Source organism: Empidonax traillii, unplaced genomic scaffold (genome assembly GCF_003031625.1).
Source record: "Empidonax traillii isolate 1590-97213 ecotype Southwest subspecies unplaced genomic scaffold, ASM303162v1 scaffold252:size1141739, whole genome shotgun sequence".
Taxonomy (NCBI): Eukaryota; Metazoa; Chordata; class Aves; order Passeriformes; family Tyrannidae; genus Empidonax; species Empidonax traillii.
Window position 1 is genome coordinate 269,941 of NW_020955445.1, and position 26,060 is coordinate 296,000.

Genomic DNA, 26,060 nt, shown 5'->3' on the forward strand with positions numbered 1-26,060 from the left:
ACTAAGAATAGTCACTTGAATTTTTTCATTTAAAAACTATTCCTGTTGTATATAAAAGAAGATTTTTTATTTCCCTTTTTCCTATTACTCTGCCTCTCAATGAATATAAATATTCTATGCTGCTGCTGCCACAAGTCCATGAACAAAAAGCACCTGAGTTTAGTGATGTTCATGAGGTGACTCATCTGTACCAGTGTTTATAAACTCGAAGGTTTTGGTCTACGTTCCACTGAACAAATCCTGAATGCATAACTGCTATGTCAATCTGTGATACCCAAAGTCTTGATAATTTCATTTATTTATTTTTTTTTTGTTTGAGGCTGCTGCCTCAAAACTAGGGGGTTTTGAAAAGTTGTGGAGTTTCACCTCATTCTGTGCTTTGTTGACAAAGCCTCTGATATGTTCAAGTGGGAGCCCTTCCTGTAACTAGTGTCAGCTTATTTACAACTTGAGTGTTTTGAGAGTAATTCTGGCATGCTCCGAGAAAAGCCATCAGGCAGGTTTGGTATGTTTTCATCCCTAGGCAACTTTAGGAAACGTTTCAAGTCTCTTCTGGTACTAATGAACTTTGCAGTATTCCAACGGGTTTCAAACCTCATACAGACACTCACTGGTGCTGACTCAGAGGAATCAACCAACAAACGGATTGTCTGCCAAAGACACAGGGTTAACCCCACAAATGTGCCTTCTGCCTTTCCACATTTTCGGTGGGTGGGTCTATATAGTAGTTTTATCATAAATACCGTACACTCTTACATTTCTATGGTTAGTAGACAATAAACTAAACGGTTAAGCACACATTACAATAGCATTCTATTTTACTTAACCTTAGAAATATTTTCTGGCTTTCAGATAACACCTGTCTATGTGCCTAGAAGCAAGGGTTTGTTACCTGTCTGTTTCTCCCAGCCCGTTTACGTGTTTTTGAAGCAACAGTTAGTTAACTCTCTGTCTCTCGCCCAAGGGCAGTTGCCTATTTGCAGCTAGCAGTTTTGCCTATTCGGTTAAGTGTTCTTATTTGCTAAGTCACACTAAAGAAGGCCTGTGTTTGCTAATTACAATTCCAATATAAAGTTGACAATTCTTTGTTTCAATCCCGCCTTTTCTAATCCTATTGCAAATTCTTCTGCAAGATCTTGTTTACAGTCCATAAGACATGTACTTACTGAGTGACAAGTTCGGATCCTCCACCACATCCAAAGATTCATGATGGTCAGGATCAAGGCCACAAGGATCAGTATTAGCACCGGATACACTAAAAAGTTGAATAGTTGAGCTGCTGCTGGAGATTTTAACTTCTTCCATCCTAGGAAGACATCCCACCAATGGTGTCCTCCTGTTTTTTGTATTTGGGTTGTGATCTCATTAATTTTGAAGATGTCATGTTCTGCTGTCCAAAGGGCTTGTTGTGAGGTTTTATGGACCTTTTGTAATAAAGCTTCAGTACCTGGGTGATGCAGAATCTGCTTCAAAATCCTAGAGTCCATTCCAATCTGTAATTTAGGGACCTCATTAAACAACACATATTCATCAGTGATCAATTGAGTGGTGGCGACTGGAACAGTATGATAAAAATCACATCCTATTATAGTAGTAAAATTACATACACAAAAATCAGTTCCATTAGTTATTTCTTCACATGAGCCAATGCTTATGTTATGACAGTGAGCTGCCACCAGCCCTGGTAATTTTTTTGAGACTGAGTGGTAGTATCAGTTTTCGCTATTATTTCTTTTATTTCTTGTGGCAGTCTCCCCGACACTCCTTCCCTAATGATATCTGATAGTACAGTTTGTAGCCATAACTGTGACTGTATACACTGAAGGGCAAGGGATAAATTACCTTGTAATCCTCCTTCAAAGGATACAACTGACTGAAAGTCTTTTTGGGTATGTCTGGACAGGGTGGTCAGTAAATCTGCCGTCAGTTTTTGTGTGTCTGCTAGCGTGAATAGTGATGATCTTAATGGTACTTGGAACTGGCCCAAGTCTGTAGTGACGGTACTTAATTTATTAATCAGTACCTCCTGATCTATAGAGTTAAGTATTCCTAATCCTGACCCGAACCATCCTGCTAAATCTTGCTTGACCTGGGTATTTAGTGTCCGTGATTTTAGCCACTCTTCCCATCCTTGTAAGCTTTGTGCTATAAACTGAGAACAGTTCTGTTGTACTTCTGAAATATTTGCTTGAATCGTAACCTCTAATTTCTTTAGCGAGTACACTGGGTCTAGTAATAGTTTCTGTTCATTAGTTTGTTTTACCACATAAGGTCCTGCAAATGAAAACTTATGATAGCTTACAGCACACACAGATGGTACGAAAGGGGGTGGTGAAGGAGGAAGAATAAATAATAACACTAAATCCTCAGAAAGGTTTGATTTTTCAGACATCTTCCAGACACTCTTTATGTAATAGTATAGTTCTAATTCCTTCACTTGAACTACAAGTCTACATAGCATCCTGTTTGAACAAGGAACACTTTGTGTGATCTTATTCTTCTTCCACGGTGTTCCTGGTAGCTTTATTTCATAAAGGTCTAGTTTTCCCAAGGTTTTATGTCTTATGGTTACAGTAAAATCCTTTACTCTAGCAGATAGGGTATAAGTACGGGATAAAGGCAAACCCAGGCTTGTTTCATTTCCTGTATATTGAATATTTGTCTGTCCTGCCACTATATGCACCATAAAGTTTCCAAATTTATCTCCTGATTTCGCTTTCCTGGTCCTTCCTCTTTCTGATTCTGGTAAAGAGGGCAGCTCTCTGTTCTGCTGGAGACTTTGGGCAAGCTCCTTCCCATTCTCTTTCTCTCTCCCTTGCCCATGATTCTGCAGGGGCGACATAATCTTCTTTCTTCTACTTCCCTGTATTTTAAGCATCTTTGCCCGATAGAGCACGCAGAACAGCACCACCTCAGTTTCCCTTTTCCATCCCATCAATTGTCCTGTTATAATGTTGACACAAAGGGGTCCCTTGGGGACAAATTAATGACACATTCTGTTTCTATTTTGGGGTGATCTCTTAAGTAAAAGAACATGTCTGCATGGACCACCTCATCCCACTTGACTTCCCATCCACGCTCAGTGCTTAGTTAACACCCACTTTCTGCAGAAAATACTATACACGGGATCCACACACACATCATTTGAAACAGACCAAAAGCCAACATATTGTCAAACTTACAACAATCGCAATTCCAAATCCTAGTCCAAATCCAGCCACAAAGATAAATCCAAAAACATTCATTCCTTTCTTTCTAGACCCTTTTATAAGGAGTCTGGTAGAGCTTTGGTGGGACTCTAACCCACATTCAAAAGCTCTTTGACCCCTCGGTGAGACCTTAATCCACACTCAGAAGGTATAGCTCGCCTTTAAGTGTTTAACTGTTTTGCGGTTGCTTCTGCAGTATTCAAACCTGCCTACCTCCTTCTTTTTTCTTTTATGGGACTCTAACCCACAATCCCGAGAGGACTCCCATGCCTCTACAACTTCCTCAGGCTATCCTGCATATGACTTATGGATTTTAGCCAGTATACCTTTTAATAAAATACCTTTAAAATGCCTTTTAAATACCCTTTCAAAATACCCCCAAGGTTTCAAATTTTACGTCAGGTATTTTAAATGTGGTTTACCAATCTGCATCGGGATCTTGTCTGTCCCCGCACTGATCCAAGGGTCCGTGGAACCTCCTGCGGAGCAAAAGGGCTCCGGGGTGCCCTTGGAGGGTCCCCGGCCCAAAGGGTCTCACAGCCAAACAGAGATTCTCCTGGTGGCTCGCCAATTGATTCAAAGCAATCGACCAACAAACGCATTGTCTGCCAAAGTACCTTTATTCATCTTGGTGGAGAAGACACAGGGTTAACCCCACTAATGTGCCTTCTGCCTTTCCACATTTTTGGTGGGTGGGTCTATATAGTGGGAACCCCCGGTGGTCTAGGGGAAAAGACACTGCACTGTCACTGCAGAGACCCGGGTTCGATTCCCAGTCAGGGCCCCTCCCCGGGCAGATGGAGCTCGTTAGCCCTGTAAGGCAATCCATCTACGTCCTGAGGACCTCGCTGCCACCGTCCAAGCGTGCTTGGCCCCGGCAGACAAACCTCAGGATTAAAGGGTGGGCTCAGTTCCGCGCACACTGTGTCTCACCTAAAAAATCCAATGCGCAGGCTGGAAGGTGTAAAGACCTTCCCCGGTTCTTCGTTTGCGAAGACTGGCCATTACTTACTTACCATTACATTACTATATAGTAGTTTTATCATAAATGCCATACACTCTTACATTTCTATGGTTAGTAGCCAATAAACTAAACGGTTAAGCACACATTACAATAGCATTCTATTTTACTTAACCTTAGAAATATTTTCTGGCTTTCAGATAACACCTGTCTATGTGCCTAGAAGCAAGGGTGTGTTACCTGTTTTTCCCAGCCCGTTTACGTGTTTTTGAAGCAATAGTTAGTTAACTCTCTGTCTCTCGCCCAAGGGCAGTTGCCTATTTGCAGCTAGCAGTTTTGCCTATTCGGTTAAGTGTTCTAATTTTCTAAGTCACACTAAAGAAGGCCTGTGTTTGCTAATTACAATTCCAATATAAAGTTGACAATTCTTTAAGCATCAACAATTTCCATCAGATTTCATGCTTTTCATGCTTTTCATGAAGGAGTGTCAATGCTGTTTTTATTTCACAAACTGGATCTATAGGGGCAGCGTGTGGCGAAAACCCCGTCCCGGCGCCAGACAGGGGAGAAATGCCCACAGAGGGCACAGATCGCGGGCACGGCCCGAGTGCGGCCGCGGCGCCCCCAGGCCCGGGCGACTCCCGCTCCCTGCGCGCGGCGGCGGTGCGGGTGGGGCCGGGCCGGGGCTGCGGCGGCGGGCGGAGCATGCGCGGCGCGGGCGCGGGGCGGGATGGTGGCGGCGCCGGCCGTCGGGGGAGCAGGTCAGTGACGGAACGGGCGGTGCGAGCGCCTCCGGCCGCCCACCGCCCAGCCCGGCCCCGAGCCGGGCAGGGGGCCCGCAGCAGCCTCCCCATGAGCGCCTCGGTGCCTCCCGGCAGCGCCGCGGGGGCGGTGCGGGCCGCGCCCGGCCGCGGCTCCCGCCAGTCGGGAGAAGGAGGAGATGGTAGTGACGGTGGTGGCGGTAGCGGTGTCGCTGATGCGCTGCGCCTTTTGTTTTCCCGTCAGGTGTTCTCCCCCTGGCTTCTCATGCCCTATTACCAGGAGGATTTCTTCAGAGAGTACCTCAAGATGATGGCGAATATGGTCATCCTGAACTTGCTCATTTGTATTTCGCTGGCTTTCTGGATCGTGTCCATGACTGCAAGTACGTACTACGGTGAGTCCAAAGGCCGGGGAGAGGCCGGCGTGGCATGGCCGGGGGTGAACCCTCCCATCCAGTTCCTGCAGGCTTGACACACAAAATGGGAAGAGGGGTGTGCACAGCCCCGTTTTTCGTCAGTAGAACTGAAAATCTCACCACTGACAGTACCTGATAGTGTAGGTGCTGACAGCCACCTACTTGCAGCTCTGCCCACGGATCCTGTAGTATTTAAAATGTTGGTATTCTTTATGATTTCATTCCCTAAAAGAAAGCAAATAAAAATTAAAAAGTGAAAAGAAAGAGCCAGCCGACAGAGGTCTTTCTGGGTGAGGGAAAGTATGTGACAGCACAGAATGAGTGTGCCAGCCTTCAAAACTGTTCTGGGCATGCACATGCAGCAACGTGCAGAACAGGGCGTGCAGGAAGAATTCCTTGGTCAAGGAACACAGAAGAAAGATGGGAATGTATGCATGGAGTGGCTGGCATGGGTGTGTACTGTCAGCTCAACGTTCTGTTGAGGCAGCTCAGACTTAGTAGTGTATAGTTGCAGGGACGCAAGTACTCTGTGGTCTGTCATTTTGCCTCTAGGACTGTTCTTACAGCAATGTGTGGAAGCAGCAGCACTGCCTTGAGTATCAGTTCAAGTCTAGAAGAGTTTAACTGCTTTTCAGGGCAGGTCCTTAAGACCTCAGCCAGTTTATTTTGGAAGAGCTCCAGTGTCATTGCAGTGTTGCTGAAAGTGCTTAGGGATGCAGAATGAACACCTTTGACTGCCCAGTGTCACTCTGGATCTAGAAGAAGTTAGAACAAGTATACCACCAGTATAAGTTGATTTTGCAGTGGCAGTTGGATATCTCTGCTCAGTGTTTTTCAGTGCTTTGGGTTTTAGGATGGAATATTAGTTCTGGTACAGCATTAAATCTGTGTTGTCTGGACACTTCTTTGGCTTGTAGTGAGATGCCAGACATGCAGAAGGTAGGCAGAAGCGGCTTCACAAGCGGCTTTGCTTGTGTCCATTAGAGCTAAACAAGTTGGATTTAAACATGCAACTTCATTTGTGTGTGTCTGCTCTCTAAAGCTATAGCTTTCTGAGTTTTTCTGATAATTAGGATATTCTAGTCCCTGCTATCTAAGGTGATTGGCAGTGGAGAGTTGAAAGACTCGATATCAGGTGATTTGGGATAGGGAGTGATAGAAAGGAGGGGACTGGAGACTAATCCTCCTTTTTGTAGTGAATGATTATGGCACAAGGACATACAACTTCTATTTTTCATTTGCCTGAGACTATAAAGAGCTCGGCTTGAGGAGGTGAATAAAATGTATAGTACTTAGTAGGCTTAATAGATTAAGCCCATATAAGTGATGAAATTCACAGTCTGTAACATAAATGCAAAAATATTACAGACATCCTTTTATTAATTTACAATTTCTAGTAATGCTTATGCACCAAAAGTAACCAAAATATTGGTAAAGTGGGAGTGCCAGAGAATCCGTAATGAACCAATGAATGTGTTCTATCTTACTTGTAACTGCTTGTATTCAGGAGTAACTTAATACCAATACTTTTCTCCCCTTCAAGAAAATACAAAAAGGTTAGTTTAAAAATGTCCTTGAAAAGATAAAAATTCTATTTCTTAGCCAAGGAAAAAGAAACCCTTTGTGTTCCAGTACTGCTCACACTGAAGTTTACGCTAAGAGCTGCCTTGGTCTGTGATAAGCAATACCAGGCTACAGCACTGGAGGTCTCTTCATAGGTAGCCAGTGCTTGTCTTCTGAATTCTTTAGTCAGCCCTTGTCTGCAAGACTCCCTTGCTCACCTGCTATGGCACTGGGGCTTTTCAGTACACAGAAGAGAAGTTTTTGCCCTGTGAATGTTTGCACTTGCAATGAGTGTCTTACTGTGATTTCAGAGACATTTGTTCTGCTTTGCACCAAGGAGCCTGTGTATGTGCGAAGGTCAGGGTACTGCTGAACACAAAAGTTCTTGTTGAAAACTGCCGTGTTTAGCTCTCCAGCAAGACAAGCTGCTGTGTCTGTGTGAAGTCTCTATTATCTGAGCTAAGATTTTTAGCTCAAAACTACATTAACTGTTGGTTTTATTTTTTAAAAGTTTTTGGGTTTTTCAAACAAAAACTGTAACTTGAAATTTTGCTATAGTCATCAGCTTAAGGGATATTTTAAAGAGCCGTACTTCAAGCTCAGAAGAACTGATAGTGCTGATGTTTCATGAAGTGGTCACACTACTTTCCCCTAGTGGATTGTCTTTCTTGTCTTCTTTATAGTATTGAAATTCTATCACAGTAAGGAGTGTAGTTCAGGATATAATCAATAGCTTCCTTATCTCTTAAGATGACAAGGATGGAAGATGTTTAAACTTTAGTATTAAGGAATAATTTCAGACTTTTAAATTTCAGTGTTTTACAAGATGTACTTTTGGCATCCTTTGCAATGAACTTTGTGTCCTCCAAGTTAAAGTCAAAAGGAGGTGATAAAATATTAAGGCACTAAGGATCTTACTGCTAAGGCAGTAATTTATTGAGTCTGCAGAACAGGAAAATAATATCCTGCTCGGCTCTTGTAATTCCACACCATTCCATAAAGCAGTAGTATCCACAGCAACTGTCTTCTAAGGAGACAGTTTATTATCAATGTCCTAAACATATTTATTTCCTTCTAATATTCCAGAACACTCACTAAAATAAAAGAAGTTAATAAAGGATTTATGATTATCCAATTAAAAGGTATGTTATTTTAAACAGAAAAGACTCAATAAATTACTGTCTTTCTTCTAGAAGGTAGAAAGTTTTAATCTCTATTAAGGTCAGACTCTAAGTATATACTAGAAGGTAATTTTACAGATATGAAGGCATTGAAAAGGTTTATAAGGATCACCTGAAACCCTGTTATTTGATTTCTCAGGTACTTTACGACCCATTTCTCCATGGCGCTGGCTTTTTTCAGTCTTGGTTCCACTAATTATTGCTGCGCAGGGTTTTAAGAAGAAGAGTCTTGATCACAGTGGTGCATTGGGAGGTATGTTAAACTCAATATTTAGTAAATTAAGTTAACTTCCTTTTTGTTGTTTGTAATTTTTAAGACTTTAGTACTTGGTTCTATTATAATAAAAGTGTAAATGTAAGCGTACATACCTTAAATTCATACTGTTTTTTTCTCTCATGCCTGTTTAAACACAGAATTTTGTGCTACTTTGATTATTTGATTAATTTGATTAATTTGTCATTAGATTTATATAAACCTAGAAAATTCTTTTAAACTTCATTAGAGTATGTAGTTAAATCACATGTTTTGTTTTAACATACAGATGGATTTACAGAGAATTAAATAAATGGCAGAGGTCATAGTAAAAAATACCCTAAAACTGATCCATGTCAGCACCCTACCTGCCTCTGGGAGGAAACCAGTTAAGAGAACATGGTTCTCCTTACTGTAATAGAAGTGGTTCAAGGCATTTTTGGCTGCCAAAAATAAGAAAATTAAATCTGTACTTTAGTTCAAACAAATGACCATTTCGATAAAGTTTTTCTTGACTGCCTGATAAAAAGTGCAGCACAGTGTACAATAGTGTTTATTGAAATTCGATGCAAGATTTCCGGCTGAGGTGATTCACCCTGGTCTTGTGACATTGTCTGAGTTGATGACCAGTGGAATGAAGTGGGACCTCAAATCTTCTTCTCCAGTGTTGCCCATTTTGCAAATCTTGTTCTGTCTGCAGGTTAAGGGGAGCATTTTCTAGATTTAAAAAACTCTTTTTCACTTCTACGTTTTTACTTCTTAATGTAACAGCTCTGCTAAGAGGTTTATATTGACGTCTGCCCTAAGTGCAGCCAATTTTCTTTCAGTCATTTAGAATTGTAATCTCATGATGGGGAGTGAAATGAGACCTCCTTTGTAAAGGGGGACATAAAAATTAATCACATCTAGAAGCTCAAATACTTTAAAAAATTACAGAAATTTAAAGATGGCATAAAAATTAGAAACTGGAAAAAAAAAGAACAGAAGGGAGAAGTAGCATCTGCTAAGATACAGAGGAGGGTTATAGTGGTTATCTTAGAGACCTTGGATGTGGGATTTGATACCTAAACTGATGATAAACTTGCTGATAAAGGCATAGCTACAGCTGTATATCTGCTCCTTATACAAGTAAGAGTATTCTTCAGGCAGAGTGCTTAAATTTCAGTTATATATCCTCTGGATTTTGCTTTGTGTTTTTTTATTGCTCTTTTATTTTTGCACATTATTACTGATTTGGGGCAAAAGAAGGTCTTAAAAATCACACAAGCAGTAGCAATTAAATTAGCAATTTAGCAGTAGAATCTGTGACTGCATGATTGTCTTAGGTATCATGAAGATACTCTTCATATTCAGAAAATTCAAATTACTTAAGTGCTTTGCAAAGCAAGAATTGTCACATGGAGGAACTTGTACTTTTTTTTTTTCTTTATAGGATTGGTGGTTGGATTTATCCTTACAGTCGCAAATTACAGTTTCTTCTCTTCTTTGTTTGTATTTTTTGTTACTTCTTCAAAACTTACTAAATGGAAAAAAGATATAAAGAAGCAAATAGATTCAGAATACAAAGAAGGTAAGCCAAAATACTTTCCAGCTTTCAGATCCCTTGTGGAGAATAAATACTGCATATTCCTATTCCTTTCGAAGGGTCAGATGAGATGTAACATCCCGAATAGGGAACACTGTTGTTGTGACTCCCCTCTACCCTTATCCCTGTAACATTAGCGAGTGACTTTACTTTTGCCTCTGTTCTGTTTAATAAATTGCTGTCTTTATTTATTTATTTTAAGTTTCTGTTTGGAACATGTGTCTTTTTAAATTTAACTTTATATATGTGTGTTTTGCTTTTGTCTCATGCTGTTGCTTGTCAATTATTGTTATCTGAAATTACTGAAAATTTATTTTTTATTACTTCAGGTGGACAGAGGAATTGGGTTCAAGTATTCTGTAATGGTGGTGTTCCTACTGAGCTGGCTCTCTTATATATGATAGAAAATGGACCAGGTGAAATTCCTATTGACTTTTCAAAGGAATACACAGCGTCATGGATGTGCTTATCCCTTTTGGGAGCTTTGGCATGCTCTGCTGGTGATACATGGGCTTCAGAGATTGGTAGTGTTATGAGTAAAAGTAAACCAAGATTGATAACAACCTGGGAACAGGTTCCAGTAGGTAAGGTATTACCTATTCTACATGTTCTGAATATTTTGTTAATCTGTTTTGAATTATGCATCCAGCTTGAATAGTTCCAAGAAAGACTGAGGAAAAACAAACATCGGAAATCTGGGATTGGTTGGGATGCACCAACACAGGATCCACGGAGCTAAAGTCATTCTGAATACTGTCATTTCTCATCTCTATTAAAAGTGTTTATGTTGCTACTAGTATAAAGAATACATGTTATCAACTCATTTTTCAGGCATTCATATTTTAATGAGTAGAATATATGTATGTATTCAACACAGACAATGCAGAAAATTCAGTTCTTAACCAAATCACTCATTTCCTTTAATACCTTACCAAGGGTGTGCAGGTGACCTTTGTGTCTGTCAAACCTTGTCTCCACAGTGAATGTCGCTGCTGCCTTAAAGGAGTGTCTTATCTTGCTGGTATATTGATCACTTATAGATCTTGTTGGATAGGATTTAAATGCTTGGAAGTATTTTTTACCTTTATATGCATTCTTCAGTTTTTTATTCAATGAGCTGTCACATATCTTGCTGTCTATAGATTTTCTTCTTTTCTTTAAATATGTCTGGCTATACTTCTTCTTAGAGAGGCATTGCTTTAATAACATGCACATATCAAGGTCTGTTTTTTGAAGCAAATCTCTTTTTTTATCCTGCCCCCACCATGACCTACAACAGACAAGTACCAGGTTACACTGAGAGGTGTGCTGTCTGGTTTTATTTAATTTAATGCTAGTGATTATTTCTAGATAACTAACCCTAGAGACAGGAAAAGAGTAGTAACAGGCCATAATGGTTCAGGTTAATCTTCTCAGTTGCACACTGAGAGTTGTAAATAAAAGCTGCAGTAGCAGACTCTTGCGGATAGAAGGGGAGAAGATCAGTACAAACAGTTTTGATGTCATGTAAAACATTTGAACAAATATAAGTCTTTAAAAATGTTTTTAAATCAGCTTTGTTTTGTTTGATTTAGGTACTAACGGAGCAATTACATTAGTAGGCCTGCTCTCAAGTTTGCTTGGGGGCATGTCAGTAGGTATAGCCTACTTCATAACACAACTCATTTTTGTGACTGATCTGGAAATATCTGCTCCACAATGGCCCATTATTGTGTTTGGTGCAGCAGCTGGCCTACTGGGATCAATTGTTGATTCATATTTGGGAGCTACAATGCAATACAGTGGTAAGATTCTTCTTTTTTTTCTTCCCCCCCCCTCCGCCTTTCCCAGTGTAACCTAAAATTGGACTTGAATTTCAAGAAGTGTTGAGGGCATGATTTTTAAATTGAAAAAATAAAGAAGTAGCAAAACAAAGGACAAAGGGAGCAAAAGTAATGGACATGATAATGACAACCAGCAAGGGCAGTGGCTCCTTTTCAAATTTTGATTTGTTTACTGTAGCTTACTGTCTTGGTGATGACTGAAAGAGATCAGAGATCTCCAACATGTTACCTTGGGAGAAGTCATAGCTGCCCTCTCCTCTTCTATATATCTAATTATAGTAGCATTTTACAAGGCAAAATGTCAGTTTAATTTTATCCATTTACTTGTATTAAGTTGTCACTGCAGAAGCTCCCTTCCTAACTCTGAAGTCTTAGCAGTAGTCTCAGTTTTAAGAATTAAAAATGAAAAGCTCCAGGAAAATGTGAACAATGTTTTATGTTCTGGGGTTTTTTCACTGCTTCATAGAGTACTGTTTCCTATAAGTTAAGCTTATCATAAACTAGCTGTGATTGTAAATCAAAAAGAGCATGTCCATTTTTCAAAAAAAAATGTTGGCTTGATGATTCTAAATTATTTCAGTGTTTACTCATTGCCCTGAAGGATCATTGTCTGTGACAACCTACAGACAACCTTTAGGATAAGCTGTAAATTTACCCTACATTTAAAAATCATTTAAAAACTATATCTGACACTGTTGTGTTTAACAGCTTGCTTACAGAGAGAACTAAAGTTTCTAGGTTTCGTTGTTGATATAACAGTTATAAGTTGGAAGTCAAGGTGTGAATGTGCAGGTGAACTGTCTGAGATACGCAATGCCCTTAGATCTACCACTGCAAGGAGAACTACAAACCGTTGCTGATGCTCTGTATTTGGTTTTCCAGCATTTTTTATGCTCTATTCTTGTAATTCCAGGAAAGTCCAAAGTGGAGTGTTTAGTCATTTGCTGAATTTTTAGATATTTCTCTACTGAAGAGAAAACACTTAAGCAGTCGGACAATGTTTCAAGCTCCTAATGAGGCAGATGCATTAAGAGAGTGGGATATACTTAGCTAATGCATGCTTGCATTTATCAGCATCTATTTCTTCTTCGTGTATTTTTTTCGTGCTCAGCAACTTCCTTTGCTAGCTGCAGCAGGGACTCTATGCAAGTTCCACAGTTTCTTTTACAAGTTCAGAAGCGCTGCTGGAGTACGTGTGCTGTATTATACACAGACATGCTGTGGTACACATATGCTGTGACACAGGTGAAATTGTGCTGCTCACATCATGCATGCTGTTCAGTTTTGTGTCCCTCCTTACTTTAGCCCACTTTCCCAGTTTCTTTTCAATGTGGACTCATAAGGAATACTGTAGTCCCTGCAGCAGCTTGAAAAACAATAAATATGACAGTGGTAATAAGGAATTGTGTCGTTTTTGAAAACAGTTAACTTGTACTGCTATGTACTTCTCTTAGTGTTTTTCCTTTTGGTAGTAGTCCTAGATTTGGTGTATCTAATAGCCTGTGGTACCCCCTGTTTCTAAAAGAAGGTCCATCCCTGCCCACACCTTGTTAATTAGAGCTTTGTCTAAATAGCTGTACAGAATTAAATTCAAATTTGCCCATGTTGTCAGTCTCAAGCTATACTTATTCTGTAAGAAATAAAGCTAATGGAAGGACTTGATGTTACTTTACCTACTTGTTTATGCTCTGAACCTACACTTTATGTACATTTGAGAGATATATTTAGAAAAATTTATTCCTTGCTTTTCCCAAGGAAACTTATTACTTTCTAAAATATAGCAAGTGTTAAGGGCTAAACTATTGGTCTTTGCAGTTTGATTTTTCTGTAGTTTTTTCGCATCTTGACAGGAAATACATGTTGCTAATCAGTTGCTTCTGTTCAAAACATCATCCTTTGCTTTAGAATGACTCTTGGAACAGCTTTTTCTTCTTCTGATTTATCGTTTCATTCCTTTCTTTGCTGTGAAATTGCATAAAGAGAGAAGTAGATTTGACAGAAGTGTAACTTCTCCAAAGAAGTAACTTCTAATGTCATGCATTGCATTTATACCCCATTATATGAAGGTACCAAATTAAACTGTAATTTAGTTTAGTCTGATGACATCTTCTTACAAAGGTTTAACACCGTAACGGTAAAATAAATTTAGGAAGCTGCTACACATGGTTACTAAGTTCCTTTTTAGCTTGGTTGGCATTGTAAAATGAAGTCTTTATCTTTTCCCAGGTTTTGACCAGAACATTGGAATGGTTGTTAACCACCAAACAAAACACTCCAAGCACATATCTGGAAAACCTATATTAGACAACAACGCAGTAAATCTTTTTTCTTCTGTAATCATTGCTTTGGTGCTTCCAGGCATGGCATGGTTTTTCTGGCCAAGGGGTTGAAATGGTCTAAGGCTTTCTGCGTGTGATTGATACGTGTTCAGTCTTACTCAGAGACTCTAAGGGATTCTACTTGAACTCTTTTGAAGAGAAGGATCTGGAACTTTCAGAGAGCCAACTTACTCATGTGGCAACCAGCATCTCTCAGGACTTGGAAGGCACTTTGTCAGTATGCTCTCGCTGCTCTTCAGACAGATGTAGGTCATTTCCAAGTGAGGTGAAGCATTTGCTTCATTTATCCTCATGGAGCTGAAGTTGGTGTCTGTGTTCTCCAGTCTTCAGCATCTGGAAAGGCAAGAAGCTGGAAATAGAAGGTGTGATGGAGCATTGTGGCTATTTTCCAAACCAGACACAAAGTACACTGGAGCTTTATTTAGGCAATGGTAACATGGTTGAAGTAGCTGAGTTCTGCTATTTCCCATAGTTTACAGTACTAAGATCTTCTAGAAGTATTTGGACAGGGAAGAGAGAATTAAGCTTTGTTGTCTATTCAGTATCCTGATAGTATCTCCACTTCCCTGAGAATAGAATTCATAAAAGTGATGCTGTTCTGTAATGTCAAGCAACAATCTAAATTTAAAATAGAAACTGACTAGCTGTTCCAGTAAGAATAATAAATCTTTCTGTGGTTTTTTGACATCTTTATTTCAAAACGAATTATATTTATGAAGATAGTCGATACTGTGGTAGTTATTAAATAATTTAAAATTAAAGATAACAGTTGTGAATTCACATTCATCTCTTTAGAAATAGAACATTTTTTCTATAAGCATAGAGTTGTTCCATAATGTTTAGCATTCTGACCAAACTATACTCCCTGGTTATTTCTCGGTGAAAATGTTTCCCATTTTGTTTGGGGCTTCTATCCAGAGATGATGGCGTCAGCCAAAGAAGCTGCAGAAGTTATCCTTGTAGCAAATGGTGGAAGTCACATTTATAAACTATTTCAAAATGGAAATTTAATTTTTGATGCTCAGGCTCCTATGTTAGGTGATTGTGTCTTCCATCATTTATCTATAAAAGAGATAGAAGTAATTCAACCAGTAGAGATTGTATTTAAACTTTAGAGATACCTTCATAATAACTTCTCACTGTCGACGTTCAGAAACTAGGGCCCATACTGTTAACTTATGAAAAGCTTTTTATTTTTAGAGGTAGGTGAGTATTTTGTATTGAACATCAGGGGTTTTTTACAAATGTCTTGTGTATATTGCCTGTCTTAGTTCACTTGAATTGTTTATTATGTCACCTTTTGTGGGAATATTAAAAAAATTTTAACACCTTCCATATTGAGTTTTCTCTTCTGAAATATAAATCTGGAATTCATCACTGGAATTAGTTCACTATATTACCCAATTATAAAGATCAAAGTAGTAAAGGCTTTCTGAAAAGAACAAATTCTGTAGCTGCTCTATGTCTGTCCTGTGAAAAGGCACAAAATTGTAAAGGGAATATATGCACTTAAACTGTAACAATAAACCCTCGGGAATTTTATGCACTGTTTGGATTTATGCTGCTTCTAAATAAAAGCTGTATTAGTTGTCTTTTAAGATTGTATTAATACTGTTGTGGTTTTTAGAATTGAGAGAGATACAATTTTTGTTAAGTACTTTTTTTTCAATTAAATGCCTTATTTTTAGATTCTTATGTTTCCTGAAGTGAAGTATATTTTCAGACACTGGCCATGGTCAACTCTTCACTATTTAATGAGTCTCGTTTGAAAACCAGCTTGCCTTAGTGAGAAGACATCTGTGATTTCAAATTCATCGCAGCATGAAATCCTTTGATCTGCGATCATATGAACGAATGTGATCTGAATGAGCTCCTGTAGTTAAGATCTTCAAAGGCCATTATTTTGGATTTTTTTATTTGTCATGTCTTAGTGATGACACTTGAGTTGCTTTTGAAATTCTCTCTCATATGTTTCGAGTACACAGAAAGACCTGAGCACTCCTGAACTCTGGAAAGGACAATTACTCTGACATTTAACTCTGGGTATATTATATTGAGTGGAGTATAGCTTATGGAAATAAGGTTACATTTAACTGTTCAGTAGCTGACTGAGGGCTTTGGGAGGAGGTGGAGAGGAGAGTATGGGATACAGGGAAGAAGTTGCAGAATGTCACAAACTGCCTCTGTGTGTGTCACTAAGAGCAGTTCTGTGCTCAGAAGGGAGCAGACAGAGATACCACCTGTGCTACTTGGAGGGACAGATAATGCAGGAAGTAAAAGGGAAAGGGATAAAAAGAGGAGGAGTAAGAAGAAAACCAGAGAAATTGGTAGATTTGGAATTGCAAAATAGGTTACTGTAGTTAGCAAATTTAATTCCATTCTTTAAGCACTTGAATAATTCTTTTGCTTCAGAACCATCGGTACCTGTAGTATATTCCTCGGTCATTGCTTTTTCATTCATATTGAAGTGGCACCAGTATTTCCACAGCACCAAGAGTGTACACTCAAAACTTTTTTAATTGAAGAGGTTACAGTTGTAGGTCCTCATGCTTGGCTTGATTTGTGGATGTGATAGACGTTCAAGTAAAATTTTGGCATAATTGCATACGAGAAATCTTTAGGCAGGTCTCGCTCAGGCTTGGTGCCTTGATTCTGGCTGTTGAAGTATACTGGTGTCAGTCACTAGTATGCACTTACTTTTTTTATTTCTATTTTTTTATTACACTTATAGGTTGTCTTGGGCCTGTGCATGCTGCTGTTGAGTGGTCCATCATTGCAGATGTAAGCCATAGTACTCTGGGACAACAAAATAAAGTGGTACAAAAAGCAAAGGGAATATATCAATTCTCTTGTGTATTAAGGATTAGCTGATGTCTAGCAGACTGACTTTTTCTGGCAATAAAGGGCTGAAACATTATGAACTACTGTTGGTATTTTACAGCACCAGCTCTGGTACTATTCACATTAAAATCTATTAGGGTTGGGCATCTCAGATTTGTAAGTAGGATTACCAGAAGTACGAGCAGTACTTTGGTCCCCACTCAGCCTTTTTTTTACATTTCATTATGTAACATTTCAAATTGACCTTAAGTAGCTCTTCTTCAAGCAGGAGTTAAACTTTTTTATGGAAAATTTATTCATGTAGAGCTTTGTAGGTACATTACAGTCTCTGCTTCTGGCTATTGCTGTAACTAGATAATAATTTTCAATTTAAATACTGCTTCTGTTGGGGGATGGAATGCAGCTCTCACAATTATGGGCTTGTTTTAATGCATAAATCAGAGAAGGTACATGAATTCACTCAGACTATGTGGATTCCTGCAGTGCTTCCAAGCCTGCAGCCATCTTCAGTAAATATTATTGCCAATAAAGGAAGATGAAATACATAAACGTAGAAACAAAGCTGCTGAGCAAATTGCAGCTTGCACTTGGGTACTCCTATGTCTGTAAAACTTCATTCCAAGTAAAGAAGTTCCACCAGGAATATTCAGTAGCTTTTCTACAACATTCATCCCACAGGAGAAAATCGGTCAATTTTACTGTCTTGCCACTGCAACCACTAACTAAATCATAGAATCACAGAACAGCCCAGGTTGAAAGGAACCTTGACAAATCACCTGGTCCAACCTTTTGTAGGAAAGGGATCTTAAGTGAGATTATGTAGCAAATAATCAATTTGTCCAATGGCATTTGAAAACTGTCGGTGATGGGCAGTCTACCACATCCTTAAATGTCAAAGTTTTCCTTGAAGCACAAGACAATGGATACATAGAAAAAGTAGGTGACTACCGTTATGTAGCTCTGACCAGGAAGCCTTCCATGTGACTGACCGATGATATGAAGCAATAGCATCATACACTCTATCACTTGGAAAATATCTTTAGGATAAATGTGTCCTCCCATAAGCAGACCACTTAGCAGGAATGTTTGCTCTGTGCTGCTCTGGGATTTGCCATCTTAGAGCAGGGGCAAGTGATGTTTCCTAATCCAGCTGGTTGACTGCAGAAGGGAAGACTGGATTTAGTTGAAATGTGGAAGAACCAGCCTGACCCGTGTTGAGGGGAAAGGGTTTTGGAAAGGGGAATATCACCAATATGGAAACAACTGCCAGTTTGCAGGAGGTACCTGGCTGGACCTGCCAAGTCACCTGTGAAGCCTTGTGTAACTTGTTTGCACCTCTCTTGCCTGGTAGCTGCTTTTTTTGTGGCTTTGTTCAAACAATCATAAAGTAGAACTAAACATTACAAAATGTGCCTGAAGCCATTAGCACAAGACAAAATAGAAGCATTGATTTACTGAGTTTTAGAGCTCGAAGTTAAGCAAACAAAAATAATATCATAATGGTTTGCCTATAAATTTGAATAATACATGACTTATATTCAGATAGGTTTGTCTGGTTTGATTTGCTGTGGATTAACAAATGCTTCACTTGGGTTCAGAACTCACCTGAAATAAAGTAATATAGAGATTAAGCTTAGATGCCTTTCCTTTTTCATTCCTCTTTAACAAAGCCAATTTTTTATTATATATTTTCATTTTTCCCCTCAATGGAAAAAATGGATGTATGTGTATCAGTCTATGCCCGTGTCTTCATGGAATTTGCAAGTCCAAAAATAACACCTGCACATATACCATGTTCATAGAATCATATGCTGAGTTGGAAAGGACCCATCAGGATTATCGAGTCCAACTCCTGAGACTGTGCAGGACACCCCAAGAATCACACCATATGCCTGAGAGCATCGTCCAAATGCTTCTTGAACTCAGACAGGTTTGGTGCTGTGACCACTTACCCAGGGAGCCTGTTCCAGTGCCCAGCCTCCCTTGAGTGAAGAATTTTATCCTGATATCTGTTCCCTGACTCACCTTCATTCCTTTTTCTTGAGTCCTGTCAAGAAACACAAGAGTGAGGAGATGAGTGTCTACCCCTCCTCTTCCCCTCTCAAGGAAGTTGTAACTGCAATGAGGTCTCTCCTCAGTGTCCTCCAGGCTGAACAAACCAAGTGACCTCAGCCACTCCTCTTAAGGCTTCCCCTGCAGACCGTTCACCATCCTCATGTCCCACTTATGGACTCTCTCTAGTGGCTTAATATCTTTTTTTGCAAATTGCAGCACTCTGAGCTCCGCTTCTACATTAAGGATGCTGAGGAGTGCTAGGGTACCCTCATCTGTATGGGAGTTTTAATGCAGAATTTACCTTTAGATTTGAAGGGAATTCTAAAAAAAATCAGTTCAGTGTCTTGCCCAAAATCAAAACACCAGTCCTGTGTGAGACCATATCAGGACAGAAGATTTTACTTCTCTTCCCTAGAGCACCTAGAATAGATGCCTTCCCAATTTTTTTCAGACAGGAGAGCTGAAAAGCAGAAAAGTAAATTTGCTTTGCCAACCACCTGCACTTATATTGTTCTGTCTGTAATAAGAAACGGTCTACTTAGTAATTTTTTTAAAGACTGCTTGTATCAATGACGGCCCTTTTTTCTCAAATATACTAAAGCAATCTCAATTTGAAGTGACATAGGTTGATCAAAGGTGTCAGCAGGGTTATTTTCCTGTGCCTTGTTTTCAGCACAGCATTTGTACAAATCTTTGTAGAGTCAGTAACACTGTTGTAGTTTTACCAAGGTCAGCGTGGCATCAGGCATTCCAGTGCAGCTCTACTTTGTTACTGTTTGATCCCACTAAGTGGAGAGCACGAGATATTAGCCAGCAAAATGTTCGAGCACCCAGTTAATTTTAAACCCAAGAGAAGTCACGCTGAAGTGTTAGTAATCAAGGGGTGTGCTAGTGTTGTTTTAGGTTAAGCAGACTCTAAACATCCTTGCTGAACTGCAGCCAGCACGCTCCTCTGCATCACTTGCAGCAGATGGGCCCCACTCATGTCAGTAAAGTTCATTAAGTGCATGCACAGTTGCAGGATCAGATTAATCAGTTTTATCTTTGATAAATTGTACTTAATCTTCAAACATCAGGTAACTAATTCAAAATTATTGTATTATTACTGCCATCAGTTCAGAGCCTCCCTGCTTATCCTGCCTCTGCCTGCCTGAGCAGGGATTTCCTTCATTGCTGGAAACACATACTGGCAGTAAAGAAAAAGTCCTTTTGGTCAATTCACAACTAATAACTAGAGTTATAAACACGCAAATGCTATCCCTCCCTTCTTCATGTTTTTATTTGTAGTAAGTACTGTTTGGTAAACCTTACCAAATTCCTACCTCTTTTAACAGAAATAATGCATTAACCAAGGGCAATAATTTGAATCAAAGTACTTGTAAAGAGGACTTGGAAAACTGGACCTCCACCAGAGGATTTGGTTTTGTTCGTTTAGTTTTTAGGTTTTGTTTGTTTGTTTGTTTGTTTGTTTTTTCTGTTCCTGGCTGTTCTAGTTGGCAAAACTTGTTTGCTAAAAATTTGCTAATAAATCTGTGTTGGGTTGTTTGGGGTTTTTTTAAATGAACACAGCAATATGTCTGGTAGCCATCAGTGCCTCCCCAATGGAAAACCCTCCAAACCCTACCAAAATACTGCAGAGAATCCTTAACCATTGATCCACTCATTTTAAAAAATGTAGTTTTCAGGAGAACGGTTGTTTATGTTCTTACTAGTTGTTTTTTCAGAAGTACATATGACTAACCTCTTACATAAACTGTTTTATTCCTCCATATAGATTCAGGCAGAGCTTCAGATGAAGGAAGTAAAGGGAACATGCTTTTTGTATTAAGCATGAGCTCCTTGTTTTTTCTCATCTACTGGAAAAGTAGTGCAATCTACCTGACCCAGCAAACTTTGGGGATATTAACATGGTCTAGTGAAACACTCACCAGGTTGGAGGAATGTAACTGTTCCTTCACAATTTACATGAAGTAACCAAATTATAAGAGATTTCAAATTCTCACTTTACATGGGAAAAAAAAAATTAAAAAAACCCCAAACCCCTGCTAAGTGCAGGGCACTGGTTGTGACTCTGTGCTAGTCCTGTCAACAGCCCTACGGAAGTCCCTGGATCAGCACATTTCCTTGCACCTTGTGGATCACCCCACGACCTCAAATGATGATTCCTCCTTTCTCAACCCAAAATTTTTGGTTTCACAACTCCTCTTGGGATATTTGCATATATCCTCACCAAGTCTGGCAAATGCTGTTGTGCATTGGCTTTTTGTCTGTCTTTTTAAACTTGTGTCTATCAAAAACTTGAAGAATTATGCTCATACAGAAGTAAAAGGTTAAGAAAAATCATTTGTGTGGGAAAGAAAAGTATTCATTTAAACAATATTAACAGGAAGTTTTAACCTGTTTAATTATTCTAATGTTAAAATGTTGAATGATGGCTAACTGCTACCTCAAGCTTCTGTATAAATTTACCTACATGGTACAATGCCATCAGGACTATCTACAGACTGGAGAGGACTAGTCTTCCAGAAGTCTTCATTCAATGGAAGACAAGGTCTGTTTGGAGGTTTATCGTTTCAGACCTTTCCTGTGAAACTCCCATGAGCCTACAACGTCTCAAAGCTCTCGCTCCAGATGTACGTTTCAAAGCGAGCAGCTTACTAGAAAAAGAAACACTAAAGATTTGCATAATTTATCCTTGGAAAATTGTATTGAGCAAACTGGGTTCAGGCTCAAGACCTCAACTTGGATTGAGAGATGTTTTGTGGTAACAGTATGAGGGCTATTACTATAGGGTTAAAATAAAATATAAACTCCAAAACAGAACACAGAGAAAATGAGTATGGGAAACCATGACAGTTCCATACATTGATCTGTGACTTCATCTTCATTGTGCGTAATGATATTTTCTATTTTCTATCCTCGGCACTACAGACTGCTATCTTTGCCTCCAGGCCTGTTCTCCCTGGTTTTGTTTTCAGGCCTAAGGAGTCTGTAAAACCCATCTCCGGTTTGGGGATGCAGCCTCATGCACACACCCAGTAGAGGAGGGGGCAGGTGCCCCCACAAACAAGCAAGAGCCTTAGCAGAACAGGCTGGTGCCCACCGCAGACCCTCTGCCCCTGTGATCCGCGCCAGGGAAGTGTCTTTCCCATGTCCCTCTGGGCTGAGGCCACTGGCTCTGATGCTGCCGCATCTGGGACATGGGAGAAACCAGCCAAACTGCTGCCCCTGAAGGACATCTTGCATTACAGTGTCAAAGTTGCTGCTGGCTGGGTGTGCAAACCTGCCACAGGGACGTCTTTTACTGGTTAACTAAGAAACTGTTTGATCTAAATAATGGCTTTTCAAAGGGCATCCCACTTAAAGAGACATAGGTTGTTATTTGAATCACTGTAATGAACTAAATCTTACTTTTAATCTCACTGTTTATATGCACAATATATGTACATAAAATAGAAAATTACATACGTATCTCTCCATATACACATGCACACAATGCATATACACCACTGTGTTTACTCTTCAGAGGCTCTCTAACCCTGTGCTGGCAGGCAGCCTGCTCAGGGGGGCAATGCAACAGCAACTTAGTGCAGTGCTCTCACTCATAGGTGAGTGGAGGATTTTGGCCAGAAACACATCAGATCTGTCCCTTGTTACAGCATGGTTCTTAAAAATGTAATCCTGATCTAATCAGGCAACCTGGGACCCCGTGGGACCATTGATGTTAAGCTTCTCCTGACAGCACAGAAGATTTATTTCCTGCAGAACTGAAAAGACAGATGTAGCCCCAGAGTCCCTCATAATGCCCTGGAGCATCACCTGCTTCATGTGTGGGGGCAGGAGTCGTACTTAAGCATTTTTCTAGACTGAAAATGGGACCAAAGTTTCTATCACTACAGCTTTCCACTTCTAACAACAAAATGCAAACATTTTAAAAGAAAATACTTTCACTGGTCAAAGCAGCAAGAAGATATCTTTTTAATGGGATGCATTCTGCTGAAAGTAATATGCAGTTGACCTTGATAAAGTATTTTCTGCGTTTTGTCTGTCTGACTTTCTTGAAACTGGGTTATTCAGTGTAATTAAAAGAAGAACTGGCATTAATTAAGAATTTCTAAGGGAAGAAATTTTGAAGGAAAGGAATAGGCTGGCATATTCTGTTTTATTTGTTTGGTCAGTAGAAATGAAAGCACTTGCCTTAAGAGTTTGCATGATAATCCTGGAGTCTAGTCACTTGTCCTTTATACAATATTTTAAAATGCAGGGCTGAGCAGGAGTGCTAATAAATCATGTAATTGTTGTTGCTGGTTTGTTCACCTGCTCATTGACAGTATCTGCACAGGAAAGTACTTCAAGGAACACCTTACAAAGGAAAATGTCTATAAAATCAAAATATTGTAAGAGTAGCAGGTAGTTTTATATCAATTTATATTAATGGTAATATTAAAAATTGTTGTGTTTTTTTCTTGTTTTGAAGGCTGCTTTGGGATAAATTGCTTTGATTTAAACCATACAATGTAGTCCTGGGGTTGCTCCACACATTCCCATGAAGTATATATTTAGAATACAAGTTTTCTTCCAAATTTTAGAAGTCTTAGATGAAGGCATTACATTTTATTGAGATGTGGTTTTTCATTTTTAATTTCATTAATAATTCTGACTAGTTTTTTTTTTTTCAGCAGTAAATATGATGAATACATTGTAAAAAAAAATTAAATTATTTTAAAATTATTATTAAGTTTCAGAGCTGGTAGAGATGATTAATCTCTTGTGAACTTGGTGACTTCCTTGAAGTACAATCTGTGTCTGGCCAAAGTCATGCCATCAGGCTGCCCATCAACCCTCATGCAAATCTGCCAGAAGATGAGGAATTTTTTGCTTCATCTGATAAATTGTCCTGGGTTTAACAACTTTTGTTTCATTTTGAATCTGAATGCTCTGGCTTTAGATTCCCCCTATTTGTTCTTTCTTTGTGCCTGTTCCTGCTACAGCACTGATGAGCTGACCAAAGTGAGCCCTTTACTGCTCTGTGCCCTAATTTTAAACTGCATGGCAAATTCCAATACTATGTTATCAATGCTATGCACTGAGGTAAAATAACTTCTTCATTACTTCCTTATTTCATATCCAGGAATTACCTCCACCCTTTTGCTGAAGACATATACTTAGATATCTGTTACGTTTTGACTCTGTAATTCTTTACATCAACTAAGAGTTAACAATTTTATATTCTTTACAATGTTTCTACTTTTCAGATGACAGCATTTTATACAGTTTTTGCTGGCTACCCTATTCTCATTACTGTTTATCACACTGACAGTCCCACATCACTTCGAGTTTGATTAGCACTGATTTTATACTTACTTTACAGGCCATTTAGGAAACCCAAAAAGCCCTAAAGGAAAGATCAGTTTTCAAAGACACCTGTCTCACTGCTAACTACTCTGAATTACTCATCCAATTCTTGACACAGTGAATTTGTGGTTTATTGCATTATAAAGCAATTATTTTTCTGATCGTTAACATGTGGTGCTAAGTCAGGAACTGGAAAAAATTAGCACAGCTATGACGTTACCTTTGAACAGTCAAGCCTGTACTCTCATCTCAGGCTCCTTTGATGTGACCTGTTTTTTCCATTAGATTTTGTTGACTGGCACACATAATATCTGAATGCTTCATTTAAGTATTAGTCTTTCTTTTGCATCATTACTTTCCTTCATGTCATCATCTTCTCCTCCCCACAGGGGAAGGTATGAATGCCATGGTGCTGTAGATGGGTGTATCAAGGCCTGTGTGTGTATAGAAGGCTGTGCAAGCCTATGTGCAACAGGCAATTATCATTTCCAAATAGTTGGTCTGCAAACAGGCTGGTTGCTGTTATACAGATGATGATTTGGATGAAGATATATAGTTGATTAAGTATGCCTTCCATGATTCAAAACAGATTTGCTCAGAGCAGCTCATTCCTATCCTCTCAGATAATCACTGCTTAACTGAAGCTCAGTAGCACTGAAACCAGTAGGCTTTAGAATGTCCCTGAGGAACGCTGCTGGCACCTGTGCTTCCTTTCCATGTTCCCATTTCTGCTATAAGATCTCTTGGAAAATTTACTGGCTTATCAACCAGTAAATAAAACCCTTTCTTTTACTATTACTTCTGTGACTGACCCACAGTCAGCAAAATGCAAGATCTCACTGCAGATCTGCTTACACACCACTGTCACTCTGAGCAGAGTCTGAGCGAGCCTACGCTGCCACTGACTTCCGTATCTCCTGCTGTATCACGCAGCAGCAAGTTACTCTGGTGGAAAATTTCATCCTTTATACACTCCAGGAAGTAAATATAGCACTGTAGTTCTGTAACTGAAAGTGACTGTTTCTGTATTTGAAAACATTGTCATGATTGTTTAAATAAGGTTTGCCAATGCCTGGTATTACTCTATATAGTTTATGATTGTGTGGGTCCCATTTTTACTTTTTAAATTTTGACCAGTCCTGCCTTCCTCTGAAATTTCTCAGGTCTGCCAGCATGTGTTCATTGTGTTTAAAACGAGCATTTCAGCTTTTTTTGTTTGTTTGTTTTGTTGTGGAGTTTTTTGTTTGTTTGTTTGTTTTTTGTTTTGGTTTGGATTTTTTTTTTTTTATGTTTTCATTCTTAGTACAGTTATAACATAGATCTAGTAAACAGACTTCTGGGGAAGGGAAGTTTTGTCCTTCATAACTCTGACACTTTAAAATTTATTAACTTTATGGGCTTACCCTCTCCTAGAGGGTTAGGACCTCTCATTCAGAGCCAAAACAGAGCCTTTGCCCCTGCAAGTGAAAACACCAAGAGTAAGGGGTCAATGAATGGTGGAGCACCTGTTCTCAGCAAACATCCAGGATACCACTTGCCAGTGAGGGGATTGCATGGGGAATGATATTTGGCATTGCTATATGTGTTGCCATGCATGTATGAAAAAGATAATGTGAAGTGGCAAAGAATTCAAAACTGCTTACCCTGAGGGCAATAACATTTACAGACAATTCCTATTCAACATGGAGAATTGAACTTTTAGAAAATACTAATCTTTT

The 26,060-nt window shown here is 39.3% G+C and overlaps 1 protein-coding gene across 2 annotated transcripts; it reads left to right on the plus strand.

Annotated features, from left to right (window-relative positions):
* The first annotated feature begins 4,882 nt into the window (after positions 1-4,882).
* On the plus strand, positions 4,883-15,780 carry TMEM19 (transmembrane protein 19). Of its 2 annotated transcripts, XM_027889096.1 has the most exons (7): positions 4,883-4,931; positions 5,176-5,326; positions 8,231-8,344; positions 9,777-9,914; positions 10,259-10,513; positions 11,504-11,713; positions 13,979-15,780. In XM_027889096.1, the coding sequence occupies exons 2-7, from the start codon at positions 5,197-5,199 to the stop codon at positions 14,140-14,142; spliced, it is 1,011 nt and encodes a 336-aa protein (XP_027744897.1). In that variant the 5' UTR covers positions 4,883-4,931; positions 5,176-5,196; the 3' UTR covers positions 14,143-15,780. The 2 variants fall into 2 exon arrangements, with proteins under 2 accessions (XP_027744897.1, XP_027744896.1); XM_027889095.1 differs by lacking the exon at positions 4,883-4,931 and having other exon boundaries at positions 5,014-5,326.
* The last annotated feature ends 10,280 nt before the right edge of the window (positions 15,781-26,060 follow it).

Excerpts from the sequence above, each read along its gene's own strand:
- TMEM19 (XM_027889095.1), top strand. The coding sequence starts at position 5,023 with ATGAGCGCCTCGGTGCCTCCCGGCAGCGCCGCGGGGGCGGTGCGGGCC. Across the intron at positions 8,345-9,776 it reads TCACAGTGGTGCATTGGGAG|GATTGGTGGTTGGATTTATC; the intron begins GTATGTTAAACT and ends TTTTCTTTATAG. Across the intron at positions 11,714-13,978 it reads AGCTACAATGCAATACAGTG|GTTTTGACCAGAACATTGGA; the intron begins GTAAGATTCTTC and ends ATCTTTTCCCAG.